This window comes from Protopterus annectens, chromosome 1.part2, assembly GCF_019279795.1.
Source record: "Protopterus annectens isolate FY-2018-M chromosome 1.part2, PAN1.0, whole genome shotgun sequence".
NCBI classification, from domain to species: Eukaryota; Metazoa; Chordata; order Ceratodontiformes; family Protopteridae; genus Protopterus; species Protopterus annectens.
In genome coordinates, this window is record NC_056727.1 from 1202392773 (window position 1) to 1202409191 (window position 16419).

General features: G+C 36.9%; 1 protein-coding gene across 1 annotated transcript in view; it reads right to left on the reverse strand.

The window, feature by feature from the left end:
• Positions 1-1537: 1537 nt before the first annotated feature.
• Positions 1538-16419, reverse strand: part of LOC122792286 (uromodulin-like) — a 360676-nt gene continuing 345794 nt past the window's right edge. The window contains exon 12 of the mRNA XM_044060058.1: positions 1538-1648. Coding sequence (XP_043915993.1) covers positions 1553-1648 — 96 coding nt within the window. The 3' untranslated portion in view covers positions 1538-1552. The remainder of the gene's footprint in view (positions 1649-16419) is intronic.

The window sequence follows — 16419 nt, forward strand, 5'->3', positions numbered from 1 at the left end:
TATTGACAACACACCCCTTAGAGCTGACCCAGTAGTCAGGGACTTAGGGACACACACAGATAATAATCTAGCCTTTGATCATCACGTGTCTACAGTGGTGAGGAAATCCTTCTATGTTGAGCAACTTATAAGCAAAGATGCCTAAGGAAGTTATTGTTCTACTGTATTTGGCATTCATCAGACCTATCATTGAGTACAATGCCACCTTTGGTATGTAACTAACCAGGCATATCCAACAACTGGAACACCCACAGAGGTTCCTCGCTAAAAGAATACAGGGCTTAAATAAAATGTCCTATGCAGATCATCTCAAAGCTTTATCCCTGTATTCTGTCTCCTACATTCATTAACATCTGATCTTAACTATTTGGGAAAATGGCAGAAAAGGGCATATATTCCTTTTAATTGTTTTAGGTACTGCATGTATTGTGTTGCTTTTCTGATTGAATCACACTTTTGGGTCTGTCAGTCTTACTGGCTGTAATTAATGTACATTATTCAGCGTACCTTGAGTTGTTGAATACGATGCAAAATAATTGCTAAGCAAGGTTTTTATTGACAGTTTGCTTTATCAAGTATTAGTAAGATTGACCTTTTGAGGTTGATGTTTGACAGTGGCAAATTTTATTTTCAGGTGTTTATACGTCTGTTTGGTTACCTACTCAATAAGCTACAAAAATACTTACTGCATGTTCTAGCACTGTTGGAAGGACTCCTCCAACTGCTACTTTAGTTTTTCGGTAAAGGTACATTGAGACCTTCCATGAGTGTTTAATTATATTTTCTTCATTTTAGGCTTTGTGAATATGCTCATTAAGTTACAGAATGGGATCAGCATGTAGATACAAGTAAGGTACAGTTTTTTGCTGCAGATGATCCATCTGGATATTGGACACAACTAGCACTGAGTAACTTTAATCAGCCTTTAGTGGGTTTTACTTTTTGGTATTTATGATGAGCAGACAGCTGCCTGTCATTTACTCAACTCAGACTTTCTTGTAATGCTTTTAAACAAAGTACTCTTTACAAAGACAATAAATGACAGTTCTAAAGATAGAAATAGCATTAATAAAAATAGCATCTGATTTATCATTGATTAGTATATACCAGTCTCCTTCTAGTTTTGATTGTTTTAGAACAGCTAGATTATTAAAAATGACATCTGCACAGAGCAGAGTTGCCAGCTGATTCTAAAATATCACAGTTAAAAAGCTTGCCAGCATACCAGTATACAAAGACACTTCCAACAGAAACAGAACTGTTAGTGTTTCAATCTGTGTTGTAACAAGGTGAACTAAGTTTATGCACACTTAATTCAACACTTTCCCTTCTGATATAGATAGCAATTATAAACCTATGAGGTAAGCATGAATTATGTCCAATGTGTAGTTTGTTTTCTGGTACGTGCATTTATTAGCTATCTCATCTTTTGCCTTGTTAATGATTAGGCACAGATATCAGCTATTGCACTCACATACTGGTTCATATTAAGATCTTGTACAAAAGGCTCATTTATAGAGCTTTGATAGGAGATGATAAGCACCAAGCAGTATTAAAGTTTGTACATACCTTTCAACTCAATAGGACCATTTCTGACAAGTGTGTCTTGTGAACCTTTTCCTTCGGGCAATTCTTTTGCGCCGCATGTCTAAAAAACAAACAAAAAACACTTATTCTGATTTCAGTCATATAAATAAGCCATTAATAACCTTGAAAGTTACCATAACAGAATATAACAGTTTTCCTGTTTATAATATTTATCTTCTGATATGATCCATTAGGATTGATTATATCTTTACTGAACAGACTCTGCCATGATGGGCTTGATTATGTTTTTCTTGAAAATAATCTGCCATAAACTTTACACTATTTGCCAGAAATGACCTCAGGAATAACCTTTTAAAAAACAGTTTATCTCTACTACTAGTACTGCTGACTTGTTCAAACTGCTTCATCACTCAAAGCCCTCCTTTTCACTACATGATTCATTCGTAAGTCATCTTCATTCCCGATGAAACATCTGTCGTTCATTGTAACTGCAATATATTATCATTCTACATACCTGTATTACTGAAATCAGGCTGCTCCTTACCCAATCTAACTTTTATAAATATAAATGTGTTTAATTTTTTTTCAAAAGACTTTTCCAGTATACAACTAGATACTGTATTTGTTTTATGATTTTTATTTTATTTTTAAACTGTTCGGGCTCACAATGTGCAATATATATAATATATAAAATACAAAATATTAAATATAAAATAAATATATATATTCTTGGTATCTCATATGGTAGAGTTAGTGACACATACTTGGTTTTAAGGCGAGGCTTCAATACATTACAGCTATATGGCTGTATTGTTATACCTCTGTAGCCTTTGATTCTTTGGTGTGACCATTAGGTGAATTATTTTAATAATTTATTAATTTATTAATTTTATTAATGTATTCACGTTCCATGTCATAATGCGTTCTGTTACTATTGGTCCACTTTGGATATACGTGTTTAACAAGTTAATTACGTGGGGGAAGGATACAAGTTTTAAATGTTAGCTCATTGATATAAATACAACTGTTTTTTTAACTTGAAGCTGTTTTGATTCTAATGAAGTTGAGCTAGAGAAGCTCGACGAAAGGTGCATTTTACAAGTACGCTTAAATAAACTTTAATTTCATTTTTACACCGCTAGTTACGTGCTTTTATTGTACTCGGAGAGCTTGGCAGCGAGTTCAAGAAGTCTTCATTGTTTTGCGTAGTGGTTTTAGTATATATTTTTTCTTCAATTAACTGTTTTGATTGTAATTGTTTGTAAACTTGCTGGAGTTTTTTTTTTCTTCGCAAGCCTACTCTGAAAAGTGGTCTTTCATGACCCCATGATCCTGTCGGACTTTTCTGGTAAACACGTGGAAATAAATAAATAAGTAAATGAGCTGGAATGTATAGCAGTCATTATTTGCACTAACCCTGCCATCAGGTACACTTCAGCTGCAAATGTGTATCATCTCCTCTAACGCCACACATAAACACAGCAGTAGCACCACTGTAATTGGCTCTGACTGGAGCTGCTGACAGCTGTTTTTTTTTTTTATTTTTTTTAAACATAAGTCCTACTTCCTTGTGCATTTATTTATTTATTTATTTGCAGTTGGTTTACCAGGATAGTCCATTGGGCCAAATGAACCCATTTTCAATGGAGTCCTGGGGAGAAAAGCTCCAAATAAGGTTACAGTAGGATTTACATCCATATTACAATAATTACAAGAATTTTACAAATATAGTATACAATATGTGGTAAACAGAGTACTGTTCACATTACAGTTAGAGCAAACACTTTTAGGAAGAATAACTGGTGGTAAAACATTTTAGATGATACAGGCTAGAGAAGGTAAGCATTTCGATTTAGAAAGTAAGAAACAATTGCAACAGAGCAGACAATGTAGTGTACAAAATTTTTTTTTTTTATGCAGCTGTAGGATTACAATCAGAATTAGACTAGTGGTTACAGTGATAGAAAACTATTTTCAGTAAGATATAGCCAGTGGTTATAAAGTCAAAAATATGCTATAGCAAGCAGACTACAACGCAGTCATACAGTCAGACAAACATGAGTGTTGTTATAGTGTTACATATTATAATTATATAAATGGCTATGCTATGCAGCAGGTTTAGTTGGGAGATCAATCACTGTCCCTAAAACACTGGCATTCATAAGCTTGCATAGATGCTCCAACAACTTGGCTTAAATTAAGTTAAACTTTTTGTCATTTCAAACCTACTGGGGCAATTGACTCCAAGTATTTGTTTGCATTTTTCTCAAATACAACTATGCTATCAAATGGAATTACTATATGGATGTATGGTGAAGAGGGCAACTGCCTGGAGATCACAGTAAGGCCGGTGAAGTGATAGCCAGCTAGGAAGTTATCAGGCACAGAAACATAGATAATAAAAGAGAATGCTACTTGGACAAAAGGCTATGTTACTCTTAAGTGTCATAGCTGTTTCTGTACATGTAGGCCTCCTTAGGTGTCATAGCTGTTTCTGTACATGTAGGCCTCCTTAGGTGTCATAGCTGTTTCTGTACATGTAGACCTTCTTAGATGTCATAGCTGTTTCTGTACATGTAGGTCTCCATAGGTGTCATAACTGTTTCTGTACATGTAGGTCTTCTTAGGTGTCATAGCTGTTCCTGTACATGTAGGCCTCCTTAGGTGTTATAGCTGTTTCTGTACATGTAGGCCTCCTTAGGTGTCATAGCTGTTCCTGTACATGTAGGCCTCCTTAGGTGTTATAGCTGTTTCTGTACATGTAGGCCTCCTTAGGTGTCGGCTGTTTCTGTTTTCTTGCTTAATTATCACATCTATGAATTTATACTTACTTTGATTTTTGGAAAAGTATAATATGCATACCTCTCAGCCTCTTTGAGCAAGAAATCTGGATAACGCCATTAATAATGGAGGGACAGAGGTCCAAATATGGGGACATTTTTTAAATTTTACTCCTACAAACTTAGAAAGTTGATAGAATAACAAGTTTTGAAGCAGCATACATTTTCTGAAGAGTATGAAACCTGAAACTCAAATGTCTGTCATTTATTCTAACTTTAGTCCTCAATGGTTTGCCTAGTGATTTGCCAAGAAACACAATTTTATGGAAAATGGACCTAAAATACAAGGCAAAAGTCTGATCATTTTACAAAAATCTGGACAGTTGAAAGGTATGATAATATGTACTTCCCTCACCAGCATTTCATAGAAATATCACATGCATTAAACTAAGTTTTTATTATTATTTTGTCAGCTTTCACGTCAGCAAAACTTCAGGAAAAGTTTATTATCTCCCCAATTTTGCCACATATATGCCCCTAAATTTAATTTTATTCCTATATAATACCCCCAGTATCTCTTTTCTAATGTTAATCACAGTACATATTTTGCCTACACCAAGCTTAAGTGCTTTATTACTCAAATAAGTTTTCCTTTTAAATGAATCTTAAAGCACTGCTATTCTTACACCATTAATACATTTCTTACACTTTCTACAACCTTCTAGGTGTATTTCTTCATCTCTTCTGTACACACATATATCCTCATTTACATTCGTAGTTCAGTTATTGTAACATGAAATATCATCAGCTACCTTATCATTGCAGCAAGCAGTGTGGCACAGTGGAATAAAGCCCTGAGTATGACCAGATGTACTGGGTTTGAGTAGCCTGAGTCCTGGAGGACACATAGGGGATGGGATAGATAGGATGAGGCAATGTTTGCTAGCCTGTCTTGGTGGGGGTGGGTTGTCCAGGCTTCACAAGGGGAAGAACAACAAGAGGGAGAATAGTCAGAAGTTACAAACACTGAGGTACATTTGAATAAAAAAAAAAAAAAACAGTGAGCAGGAGATACTGAACGTATAGTAGAAGAGGACAAATTTTTATCCTTACAAGATGGGAAAAGTGAAGGGGATGAAGTGGAAGCCATCATTTTGTCAAGGGACAGGTTGAGGTGTAGAATGAAGAAGAAACCCTGAAGAAAAGAAAACACACAAAAAAGGAAAGGAGTCATTTTTTAATTTTTTTCTATAAATAGAAACAGTGTTAGAAATAAAAAGAAAAGAATGATAGTCTTGCAGTGTTGTAAGAAAAGGGAGGTGGGATATCATTTGTCCGTTAGTTGTTATGATATTTGAGTGACATTGATAAACAATTTAAGGTAAAATAAGGGAAGGGAAATAGCATTAACTACGGAAAAGGATACTTGCTCTGTCTTAGCAATATTAATAAATTTAGGAGAAATAGGAATATTGGACATAACAATAATAGATCCAGGGAGAATGTAGTAAAGGACTATAAGATAAAAGGATGGTTGATAAGAGTCAGTTATCCATGCTTAAATGTCAGTCAAAGAAATGAAAGTTATATTTGAAGACTTTAAAAATTATGATGCAGTGAATAAATATATATCTTCAACCCCTTTTCCATTTTAGAACACACACTCACACACACACACAGACACACACACACACACACACACACACACACACACACACACACACACACACACACACACACACACACGGGTCCCTATCAGTTGATTGACTATTCAAAAACTCAAAATTTATGTCAAGACCATATGATCGAGTTATTAAAAACTCAAAGCTTTTGAACGGAGATTGCGGTACAGTGCGGATCGGGAAAGTTATCCTTTTCCTCACTGTAGTGCAATGTTAAGAGTTGGGATATATAATTTTCAGGGGGCTTGCATCCCTACAAAAATGTAAAAAAGGTAGATTTTTGTGTTTTTTTTTTTTTTTTTTTGATGTTCAAGATTTTGGAAACGCAGTCATATTTTCCTGACCATATAAATTTTAAACTTCTGAAAACTCGATCATCTGACATAGACCCCAATATATATATATATGTATATATATATATATATATATATATATATATATATATATACATATATATATATATATATGATGTGGAAAGTGGTAGGGAAGTGTTAAATTATTTTAGATTAATTATAAGAGCTAAAACATGTTATAAATATAGGGCTGGAGCATTATGAACAGGGATGGATCCAGAAAAAGGTGACCTAGGCAGCTGGCTAGGACTTGGTGATATCTTAGCTGATCCATAAATGTTAAAAACAAGGAGAAATACATTTTTCTACATATGACTCTCAATTCTGATTTCCTGAGTCCAGTCAACTACTCTGTTTTCATGTAACAGCTCTAACTTCTTCTCTTTCATTGGCTGGAACATAGAGCCAATAAGTAAAAGACTTCCTGGACCTTGTCACAGTCAAAATGGACCAGTAGTAAACAAGCTTGCACTAGGGCAGTCTTTATTGGAAAAGCCTGTCTCATATTTTAGCCTTCACCCTCCTAGAATATTTTATTTTCTGAGAAACCACTGAGTGTTACATAAGTTACTAATGCCAGTCATTAGAGTTTCATAGTTCTTTAAGTGATTTGCCACTGTTTTTAGCACTAGAGTATGCAGTAAATATACTCATGAAAAGCACTTTCCCCCATCAGGAAATGTTTTGGTCATCCAGTTCCTATACAAAATTAGTTTTACATTTTGCAGTTTTCTTTCACTGACACCACTGAGGAAAAACAAGGAAGTTTAACGTAAGTGACATAGGCACAGGCAAAGTGTGGGGAGGTGCTCCATTGAAGTTTCTGGACATAGCTTGTATTACCCTATGGTAATGTCACAACTAGAAATGTTATTTTTTTCTTTTAGCTGTAGTTTAATAAAAAGTTTATGAAGCTTTTTATTAAAAACAATGGCCCAAAAAAGTAAATAAGGGCAAAATGTAAAATACATTGTGGCACTTAACTCATCAAATGGTGTGATGTATATAGAAACATCTGTAAATCACCTTAATATTCAGAAAATGCATGTCAACGAAAACCTGTTGTTCTACTAACATTTTAACTGAATTAAAGTTTTCTTTTATCTGTCCCCGATTTTGCAGAACCATTTTGATTTTGCCTCATATTCATGCCATGTTCATCATTAGTTTCTTGAATTTCTAGTAAATCACTGAGGATTACAGTCAATTAATAATGTCAGGTATTATAGTTTAAAAACTCTTATTGTTAAGATAATGCATTTAGATGCAAAACCCATTGTTCTGTTAAGTTGTTAAGCCAATTTAGGTTGTCTGCTTATCATCTGTCACCACACTCATAGAATGCTTCTGATTTTGCCTCATATTCATGCCCTGTCCCACATTAACTTCTTCATTTTTTCGATAGGTTACTAAGAGGTTGGGATAGCATGGGAGGTTTAGAGGATTGCACTGTCTAGATCTCACAGCAGTGAACTGGAATACACTTCTAGATCATTATTTATGTATTTGTATTCATTCATTTGATTGAAAGCAAACATCTGAGCTGTACATAGTTATAGGATAGGTTGCAATTGATGGCCACATTTGTGTGTGTATGTGTGCACATGTGTGCATGCTGTTGTGTGTAAGTGTGTGTGTGTGTGTGTGTGTGTGTGTGTGTGTGTGTGTGTGTGTGTGTGTGTGTGTCTGTTTGTGTGTGTGCTGTCACGTATGCACGTGATTGTATAAATACCTGGTTTCTGCATCCCAGAATAGTTATGTTGTAAAGGAAAGAATCTGTTGTAGTAAACAAAAGCATAATTTTATGAGCCATGTTATTTGGGTATAATCCTTGGTTTCCTTGTTTTGTTGATTGTTGACAGTGTGATTATTATGCGGCTGTGAATAAACTGGACAGCAGAAAACCTGCAACTTTAATGTTAATATTTTAACAATAAATACATTTTTAATTAGCTTGATTTTTTTTTTGTTTGCAGATAAGTGGGTGTGAACTGCTCTGTTTTGGTCTACAATAGTTTGTTTGGCACTTACTGTAGATGAGTAAGTAGTGCAGGATTTGATTCTCCTGACTTTCATTTATCTACTACCAGAAATGCTCCTTGGCTGCCCTGAAAATAAATATTTGCTTCCACTTGGCTGTCCTAGGCTGTTAACAAATACATTACACATTTATTTTGAATTTCTGCACCCTTCTCATAGCCATACCTTTCAAGTGTACCTCATTAAGAGTAATGCTCCTCCTTTGATGTCTAAAAAGTTCATGTTCTTTGAAGTTCCACATTGAGAGGATCTGCCTCACTTTCAGTGTCAATATTTTAAATAAAATGGTAAATAAAACTGATTCAGCAAAAGAACATTTTTTATAATTAGAAAGTAACATATTTCTACCCATTTGATGAGCTTACTGGTGGAAGTCATTTATAAGCTGTTAGTAAGTGTTCTACATTTTGCCTATTTGATCCACATTATGAAAGGCAGTGTTCATCATTCTGCTCATAGCCGCTAATTACTTATTTACTATATGTTATTTGACTGTAAATCCCAAAATATAGCTTGCAATTTGATGGTTTGTAGGATGTATTTTCCAAAAATATGAGTTTTAAAGGAAGATAAGTTTACTGTTGCTCATGCCAAGTCTTTTTTCAATTTTCAGTGTAAGAGGTTTTTCTAAATGGATGTTAGTGGTTTTGCTTAAAAATAAGAAATTGGAGTTTTAAATTAAATCCAAATATCTATGATCACTAAAAATGAAAATAAGAAAATATTAGACACACTGACATATTTCTTCTGTGTTTTATGGTAATGAGACACCCAAGCAATGGGCTACCCCCATTACCCTGTCTAGCACCCCATTTGACCATAATCCATATTTGATTATTAATCAAAATTAACGCCTTAATTTTTTTCAATATATTTAAAGAGGTGGAGAACAGTTCGGACATAATAGATTTTTATGACACTTGGCAATATGGTCTGCACTGAGAAGGTAGGAAATATTATTACTGAAGGTAAGGGATTAAAATGATTAGCAGGAATACATGTGGAGTTAAAAGTTATGGGTAGCAAAAGAATGAAGCTTTTTAAAAATAAACAAAAATACGAAAATATTTTATAAAGAATGAACGAAGTAGGAGGCAGCATATAAATAGAAGTACATGAAACCAAAGGGGTAGCTAGGCCATTTAGAGCCCAGGGTGAAACTATCATTTGGCACCCTCCCCCACAGAACAATTTGTTTTTGAATGGGGTGAGAGAAATCCTTTGACAACTTTTCACAAAAACATAATAGCCCAAGGAGCTCAAAACATGTCCAAATAAGAAGTTTTACTGAAAGTTTAATGAATTTTCCGAGTTAACCATTTAACTGTTATGTGATGCATAACCAAAGACAACATAGCTTTAGTGATTTAAAGAAACCACAGAAATCTTTCTAAGTAAAGCAGAATTCATCACAATCCACATCTCTTTGTAGGTACAGTCCAACTGCCAACAGCTGCATGACAAATTGTACTACTAATACCTTGGTAAATATGAACTGCAGCACAGCAAACCATAAACTAACTGTGGCTCTCACACACAGGCAGAAAAATCATGACTCAAGGGAGAAGCAGCTAGAATATACATCCCGACCCTTCAATAGATTTTAAATATGTATGTGTACTGCACAAAAAAAGGTTTAGTTGTGCATTGCAACACTATATGTACCTGAAGTTTACATTATATTGACAGCTCCTTGTAGCACAATGTTTAATAGTTACTGCTAGTTCAGTCAACACTGGATCATCTACTCAGCAATGTGTGGTTTACTGTTTGCTAACAACATATCCCAGTAGCATAATATTAAGACACTAGACACTTATACTGAGTGTGTTTACTATTTAGCAGCAGGGGTGTGCTCTACCTGACAATATAGGCTATACCTCCATGTGCCTTATTTCAGTTATAAAATGACCCCTAAACATAACAAATAAAGATAAATGCAAAGTGTAAGCAAGTGAGCAATAGAAGAAAACAAAACAAAAATGGAAGAACAAAAAAAGGAAAAAAATAGTCCCTTGGATTAAATTGCTTCTGAGAGTGTGAGTTATACTAGATTTTTCTCATAAGCACAAGGTACAGGGTTTGATTCTAACCTTTGGGATGGGAAATGTGGCTAGGCTTAAATGGTCCACAAGGGCAGATAGCCTGGTACTGATTTATGGACACACACACACACACACACACACACACACACACACACACACACACACACACACACACACACACACACTCACAACACACACGTTTGTTACTGCAGAAACAAACCATGACAGGTATATATACAATTTCCATGCTAGACATCAATAAAAGAAGTGTCTAAATTAAAGTTAGCTTCATTTTAGTTATAAACACACATTTTATAAAAAAACAGGAAAAATCCTAAATATCAAATCCAATAACTATGTTATACTGCTTTACACATACCTTTAATATTTTATGATACTCTTTAGCTGCTTAAACTCCAAAGGAAGAGATTTCCAATGCCCTACACCAATCTCTGGCTCAGACATGCAGTTTGGGCAACACAATTTGCAATTCTGCAAATTTACAGTAATCATCATTATTTCAAGGTAGACTAATTGAGACCTCAAGAAGCCTATTAAGAATACAGAGTAGAGTGAGGTCCCATTTTTGATTGGACAAAGCCATTTTGATTGATTTTTTCCTTTGTTCACCAAGGCAACAAATGGACTTTCAGGGAATTAAGCAGCATATACTGAGCCCTGGCCCCTGACAATAGCTCTCAAATGTCCAGATTTCTGCAGACTGTCCAGATTTTCACATCATAAAATGTGTGGTTTTCTGGCAAATCAGTGAGAATTGAACTCATTAAATAATGAGATACTTTGGTGTTTCAGACTTCATTTCCTTCAGAAAATGCATACTAATACAAATCTTTTCTGAATTTAAACTTTATAATAGCAATATTTAAAATCTGTCCCTATTATTGTGCCTTTGACTCCATTATTTTAGGCTTCACTCAGATTTCTTGTGCTAAGAGGCTGACACATTGCCTTCATGAGAGACAGAGATATATGTTACTTTTTACAATGACCAAAAAGAGACTAGTAATATAAATTTGGAGAGTGTAGGCAGCTCACCCCCCATTGGGGAGGGAGGGGTGCCTGCACCCCTTGCCCCGCAAAACACTTACATTTCAGTAAGCCCGATCATCAAGGGGTTTAATCTTCCTTGAGTCATAGTTGTAGGACTTATTATACCCTTGTTTTAAAATCAAGGATATTATACATTAAAAGTATGCTTATGTTTGCTGCATTGCTGTCCATTAAGTCATGTAGGCTGTATTGTTTGATTTGTTTCACTAAATGTCCTGGATCTCTTCAGTACTCTATCCATATATGCACAAGCATTTCAGTGACACCAAAATTAAACATTTCCCGCAAAGATCCTTTCAGTAGTTTGTCCATGTCTGCAAAGGCACTTGACTGACTCCAAAATAAAAAAAAATTCCCCATGCGACACATTCAGTAGTATGTCCAAAAATGCACAAGCACTTGACTGACTACAAAATTAAACATTTCTCCATGTGACCCCTTCAGTACTACATCCAAGTATGCACAAGCACCAAGATAAAACATTTCCCTAAGCAGCCCATATGGTAGTCTATCTGTCCATGTATGCACAAGCATGCAAATGACATAAAAATGTAACATTTCCCCGAGTGACCCCTTCAGGAGTATGTCCAACTATGCGCAAGTGCCAAAATGAAGCATTTTCTGAATGACCCTTTCAGTAGCGTGTCCATGTATGCACAAGCACTTGACTTACTCCAAAATGAATCATCTCCCCAATGACTCCTTCAGTAGTCTGTCCAAGTATTTACACACAAGCACCAAAATGAAACACATTCCCCCAAGTAATGCCCCCCTCAGTAGTCTATCCATATATGTACAAACACTTCAATGACTCAAAAATGACACATTTTCCCCAAGTAATGACTTAATTCAGTAGTTTGTCCATGTCTGCACAAGCACATCACTAACTCCAAAATTAAACATTACCCCAAAGACCCCTACAGTAGTATGTTCAAGCATGCATAAGCACCAAAATGAAACATTCCCCCAATGACCCCTTCAGCAGTCTGTAAAAGTATGCACAATCACCAAAATGAAACATTTCCTCCAACAACCCAAGTATGCACAAGGACCCAAATGAAACATTTCCCAAATGACCCCTTCAGCAGTATGTACAAGTATGCACAGGTACCAAATGAAACAGTCACCCCCAGAACAGTGCAAGCTTATAATGCCTTCCTCACATTTAGACCATCTACTACACAGACAGGGACTAAAGGTGGAGTTGACTCAATTTACATCAAAAATAAATATACCTCAAGGCTGGTCAAGCAGTACAATGCACTTCAATTTTTCCATGTTCAAATCACCATAGGTAAAATCGAGTACTACTTCCTTGCAAGCTATAGATCCCCCACTATGACCCAGGAAACCCATACTATGTATTTATACTTATTCGAAACACTCACCATCCAACCCAATACCACATTCATATGCAACTTTAATTACCCCACTTTTAACCAGAATCCTATATGACACCAAATGTACAGGCACATAGATGCCTGGATTTTGTAAACACAGCCTCCCTGAACCAGATTGCCACTACACCATCCAAGCATACAACCATACTGGATCTGGTCCTCACTAATATGGAAGAGTGCTGCACACCCCCTAGTGTAATGTCTTCTCTGGTAAGGAGAGATCAAAAAATGGTCTCATTTGAAGTAAAAATAAAACCTGGAACCCTAGCTAACTCTGGGATATTCAGGAGCTACTCTAAAGCTAACTTCCTTCTGTTAAGTGATAACGTAGAAAAATTTCAAGCCCCAATAAACCCTGAGAGCACTGCAGAACTCTTAATAGAGACCCTATGCAAGCATGTTAATAGGGGAATCGAGGCAGCTGTACCCACCAGGAAAAAGTACAGAACTAACTCAAAAAACAAGCCACCCTGGTGGAATCACAAAGTCGAGAGGCTTTATAACAGAAGGAAGAAAATCATGGCAAAACTTGGGAAGTGCAGCACCCAGCAGGATAAAAGCACTCTCATAAAACTTCTAAACAAACAACTCAGAGGACAAATAAAGTCTACCAAAGCCTGATTTGAGGTAAATTTGGCCTTCCAGGCCAAGGACAACCACAAGGCATTTTTTAGCTATGTCTGCAACCTCAAAGGCAATACACAATTGTCTGCAGAAGCTCATTGTAAATGGAGTCATCTATACTGTGACAGAAGATATAGCAAACCTACTGGCTGACAAATTCATCTCAAAATTTATCCCACTCTTCCCTTCAACCTTCCCTCAGGAAATACTGTCAAATGTAACTCCTCCTGCTATCACTAGGGAACAGGTCCTTAACGGTCTCTCTAAGGCCAGCAACACTGCTTCAATGGGTCCAGACAATATCCTAGGATGCTTTGTAAATAGCATGAAACATGACCTATCAGGGCCTCTGTAATTGCTGGTTAACTATAGCCTCCAAACTGGCTTCATGCCTCATGAGTACAGAACAGCAATAGTCATCCCTCTACACAAAGGTGGGCCATCTACAGACCCTGGAAACTACAGACCCATAGGTTTCACTAGTCTCATATGCAAAGCCATGGAAAGAATTATCATGGAAATGATCAATAATGACATAGTAAACTTCCAGGCACTAGACCCAACCCACTTTGGTTTTGTCAAGGACAGGTCATGCCTACTCAACCTGGTGGACTTCTTTGAGAAGGTCACCAAAGCAATGCATGAGGTCAAAATGGTTCACAATGACTACCTTGACCTAGCCAAGGCATTTGACACAGTACATTGTTGACAAACTCAAGAGGTTAGGTACAAACTCTTATGTCACCCGGTGGATAGCTAACTGGCTCACAGACAGGACCCAGAAAGTTAGACTTGGAGAGGCCACCTCTACAAAAAGGCCAGTTACAAGCAGGGTCCCTCAGGGAACTGTCCTTGCACCGCCCCTTTTTGGAATTTACTTCTCTGAAGTCAAGGCCAATGTCAATGGCCTCTGACTGAATAAATTTGCAGATGATTGCAAATTAGGAGCTGCCATTGAATCCTACACTGACACAAATGTTCTCCAGGAAGGGCTGACACAGACAAACAAATGGTGTCAGAGCCATGGACTAAAACTAAATGCCAAGAAATGCATAATAGTATCCTTTGGGAAGTCATCCTCACCTGGTAACTATCATTTTGATGACACACCCCTAAAAGTTGACCCAGTAGTCAGGGACTTGGGGACTCACATAGACAGTAATTAAGCCTTTGATCATCACATGTCTACAGTAGTGAATAAATCATTCTATGCTGCCCAACCTATAAACAAAGGTATGGCATCTAGGCCAAAGGAAGTCATTGTTCCACTGTATTTGGAATTCATCAGACCAATCATTAAGTACAGTTCCCCCTTTGGCATATGCCTAACCAGGCATATCCAACAACTAGAATGTCCACAGACATTCCTCACTAAAATAATACAGGACATAGGTAACATGGCCTATGCAGAGCTCCTCAAGGCCCTATCCCTGTATTCTCTCCTACAGGTTGTTGAGAAAAGATCTATACCTAGTATACAAGGCATTGTCAGACCCCACTCTGATAGACCTCCTGCATATCCACAAAACAAACAGCAGAAGAATTACCCATTCTAAAGACTTAAATCTTGCCTGTGAAATAAATAGGACCTTCTGGAGAGACAGGTATGTATCCCAGAGATTACCCCATCTCTGGAATAGGCTACGCATCCATGTGAAGCAGAGTTCCTCCCTAACTCAATTCATGTGTACCTTGAACAACTGGAAAGGGAACAGGAAAGTCATCCCTGGTTTGGAACCTATGTCTGTAATGAACACAGGCAACCTGTAAATGGTTCATCTCCCAGGCCCCTGCCTGTAAATGGTTTATCTCACAAGCCCCTGCTTACACTTATCAAGGGTACCAGAACTTGTCAGAGAGTTGGGATGCATGGCTAGGCTTAAAAAGGCCCTTGTGGTCATTAGCCTAGTCAGCACCTGTGAACCTATGAACCCAACGACCCATTCAACAGTATGTCCAAGTATGCACAAACATCAAAATGAAAGATTCCCCCAAACAATCCTTTCAGCAGTATGTCCAAATATGCACAAGGACCAAAATGAAACATTTCCCCCAGTGACCCCCTTCAGTAGTTTGTCCAGTAATGCACAAGCAGCAAAATGAAGCATTCCCCTCAATGATCCCTTCAGCAGTATGTCCAAGTGTGCAAAAGCAGCAAAATGAAACATTCTCCAATGAAACCTAAAGCAGTCTTTCCAAGTATAGACATGCACCAAAATGTAACATTCCCCCCAGTAACCCCTTCAGCAGTCTGTCCAAACACGGACAAGGACCAAAATGAAACATTTCCCCTAATGACCCCCTTCAGCAGTATATCCGAGTACGCACAAGCACCAAAATGAAACATTTCCCAAAACTACTTTTTCAGCAGTATGTCCAAGTATGCATGATCGCCAAAATGAAACACTTCCCCTAATGACCTGTTATGCAATCTGTCCAAGTATGTACAATCAAAAAAAAAAAAAGAAACATTTCCCACCAATGACCTCTTCAGCTGTCTGTCCAAGGAATGCACAAGCACCAAAATGAAACATTTCTCCTACTTGGCTCAGGGACTTGTTTTTTTCTGGTTGCTCATTCTGACTCCCTACACACCAAATGCTTCCACAGAGAGTGATTTGATATCCAAAAGAGGATATCCCTCAGTTTGCAGTGGGAGCTAAAAATTTAATTAAAGAGACTGTCATTACTGCACAGCAGCACTGCCCCTTTTACCTGCTCAGCCAATCACAGTTCTTTTGGGGGTAGTACCCAATTAAGATAAAATAAGTGGGGGCAGGAGGCTCGCAGGAGTGTCTTGAATATCCATTTAGGATATATGCATTGCTGTTCCCTTTAAGGGGAAAAAATTATGTTTAGTAAAAAGTTTTTTTAAC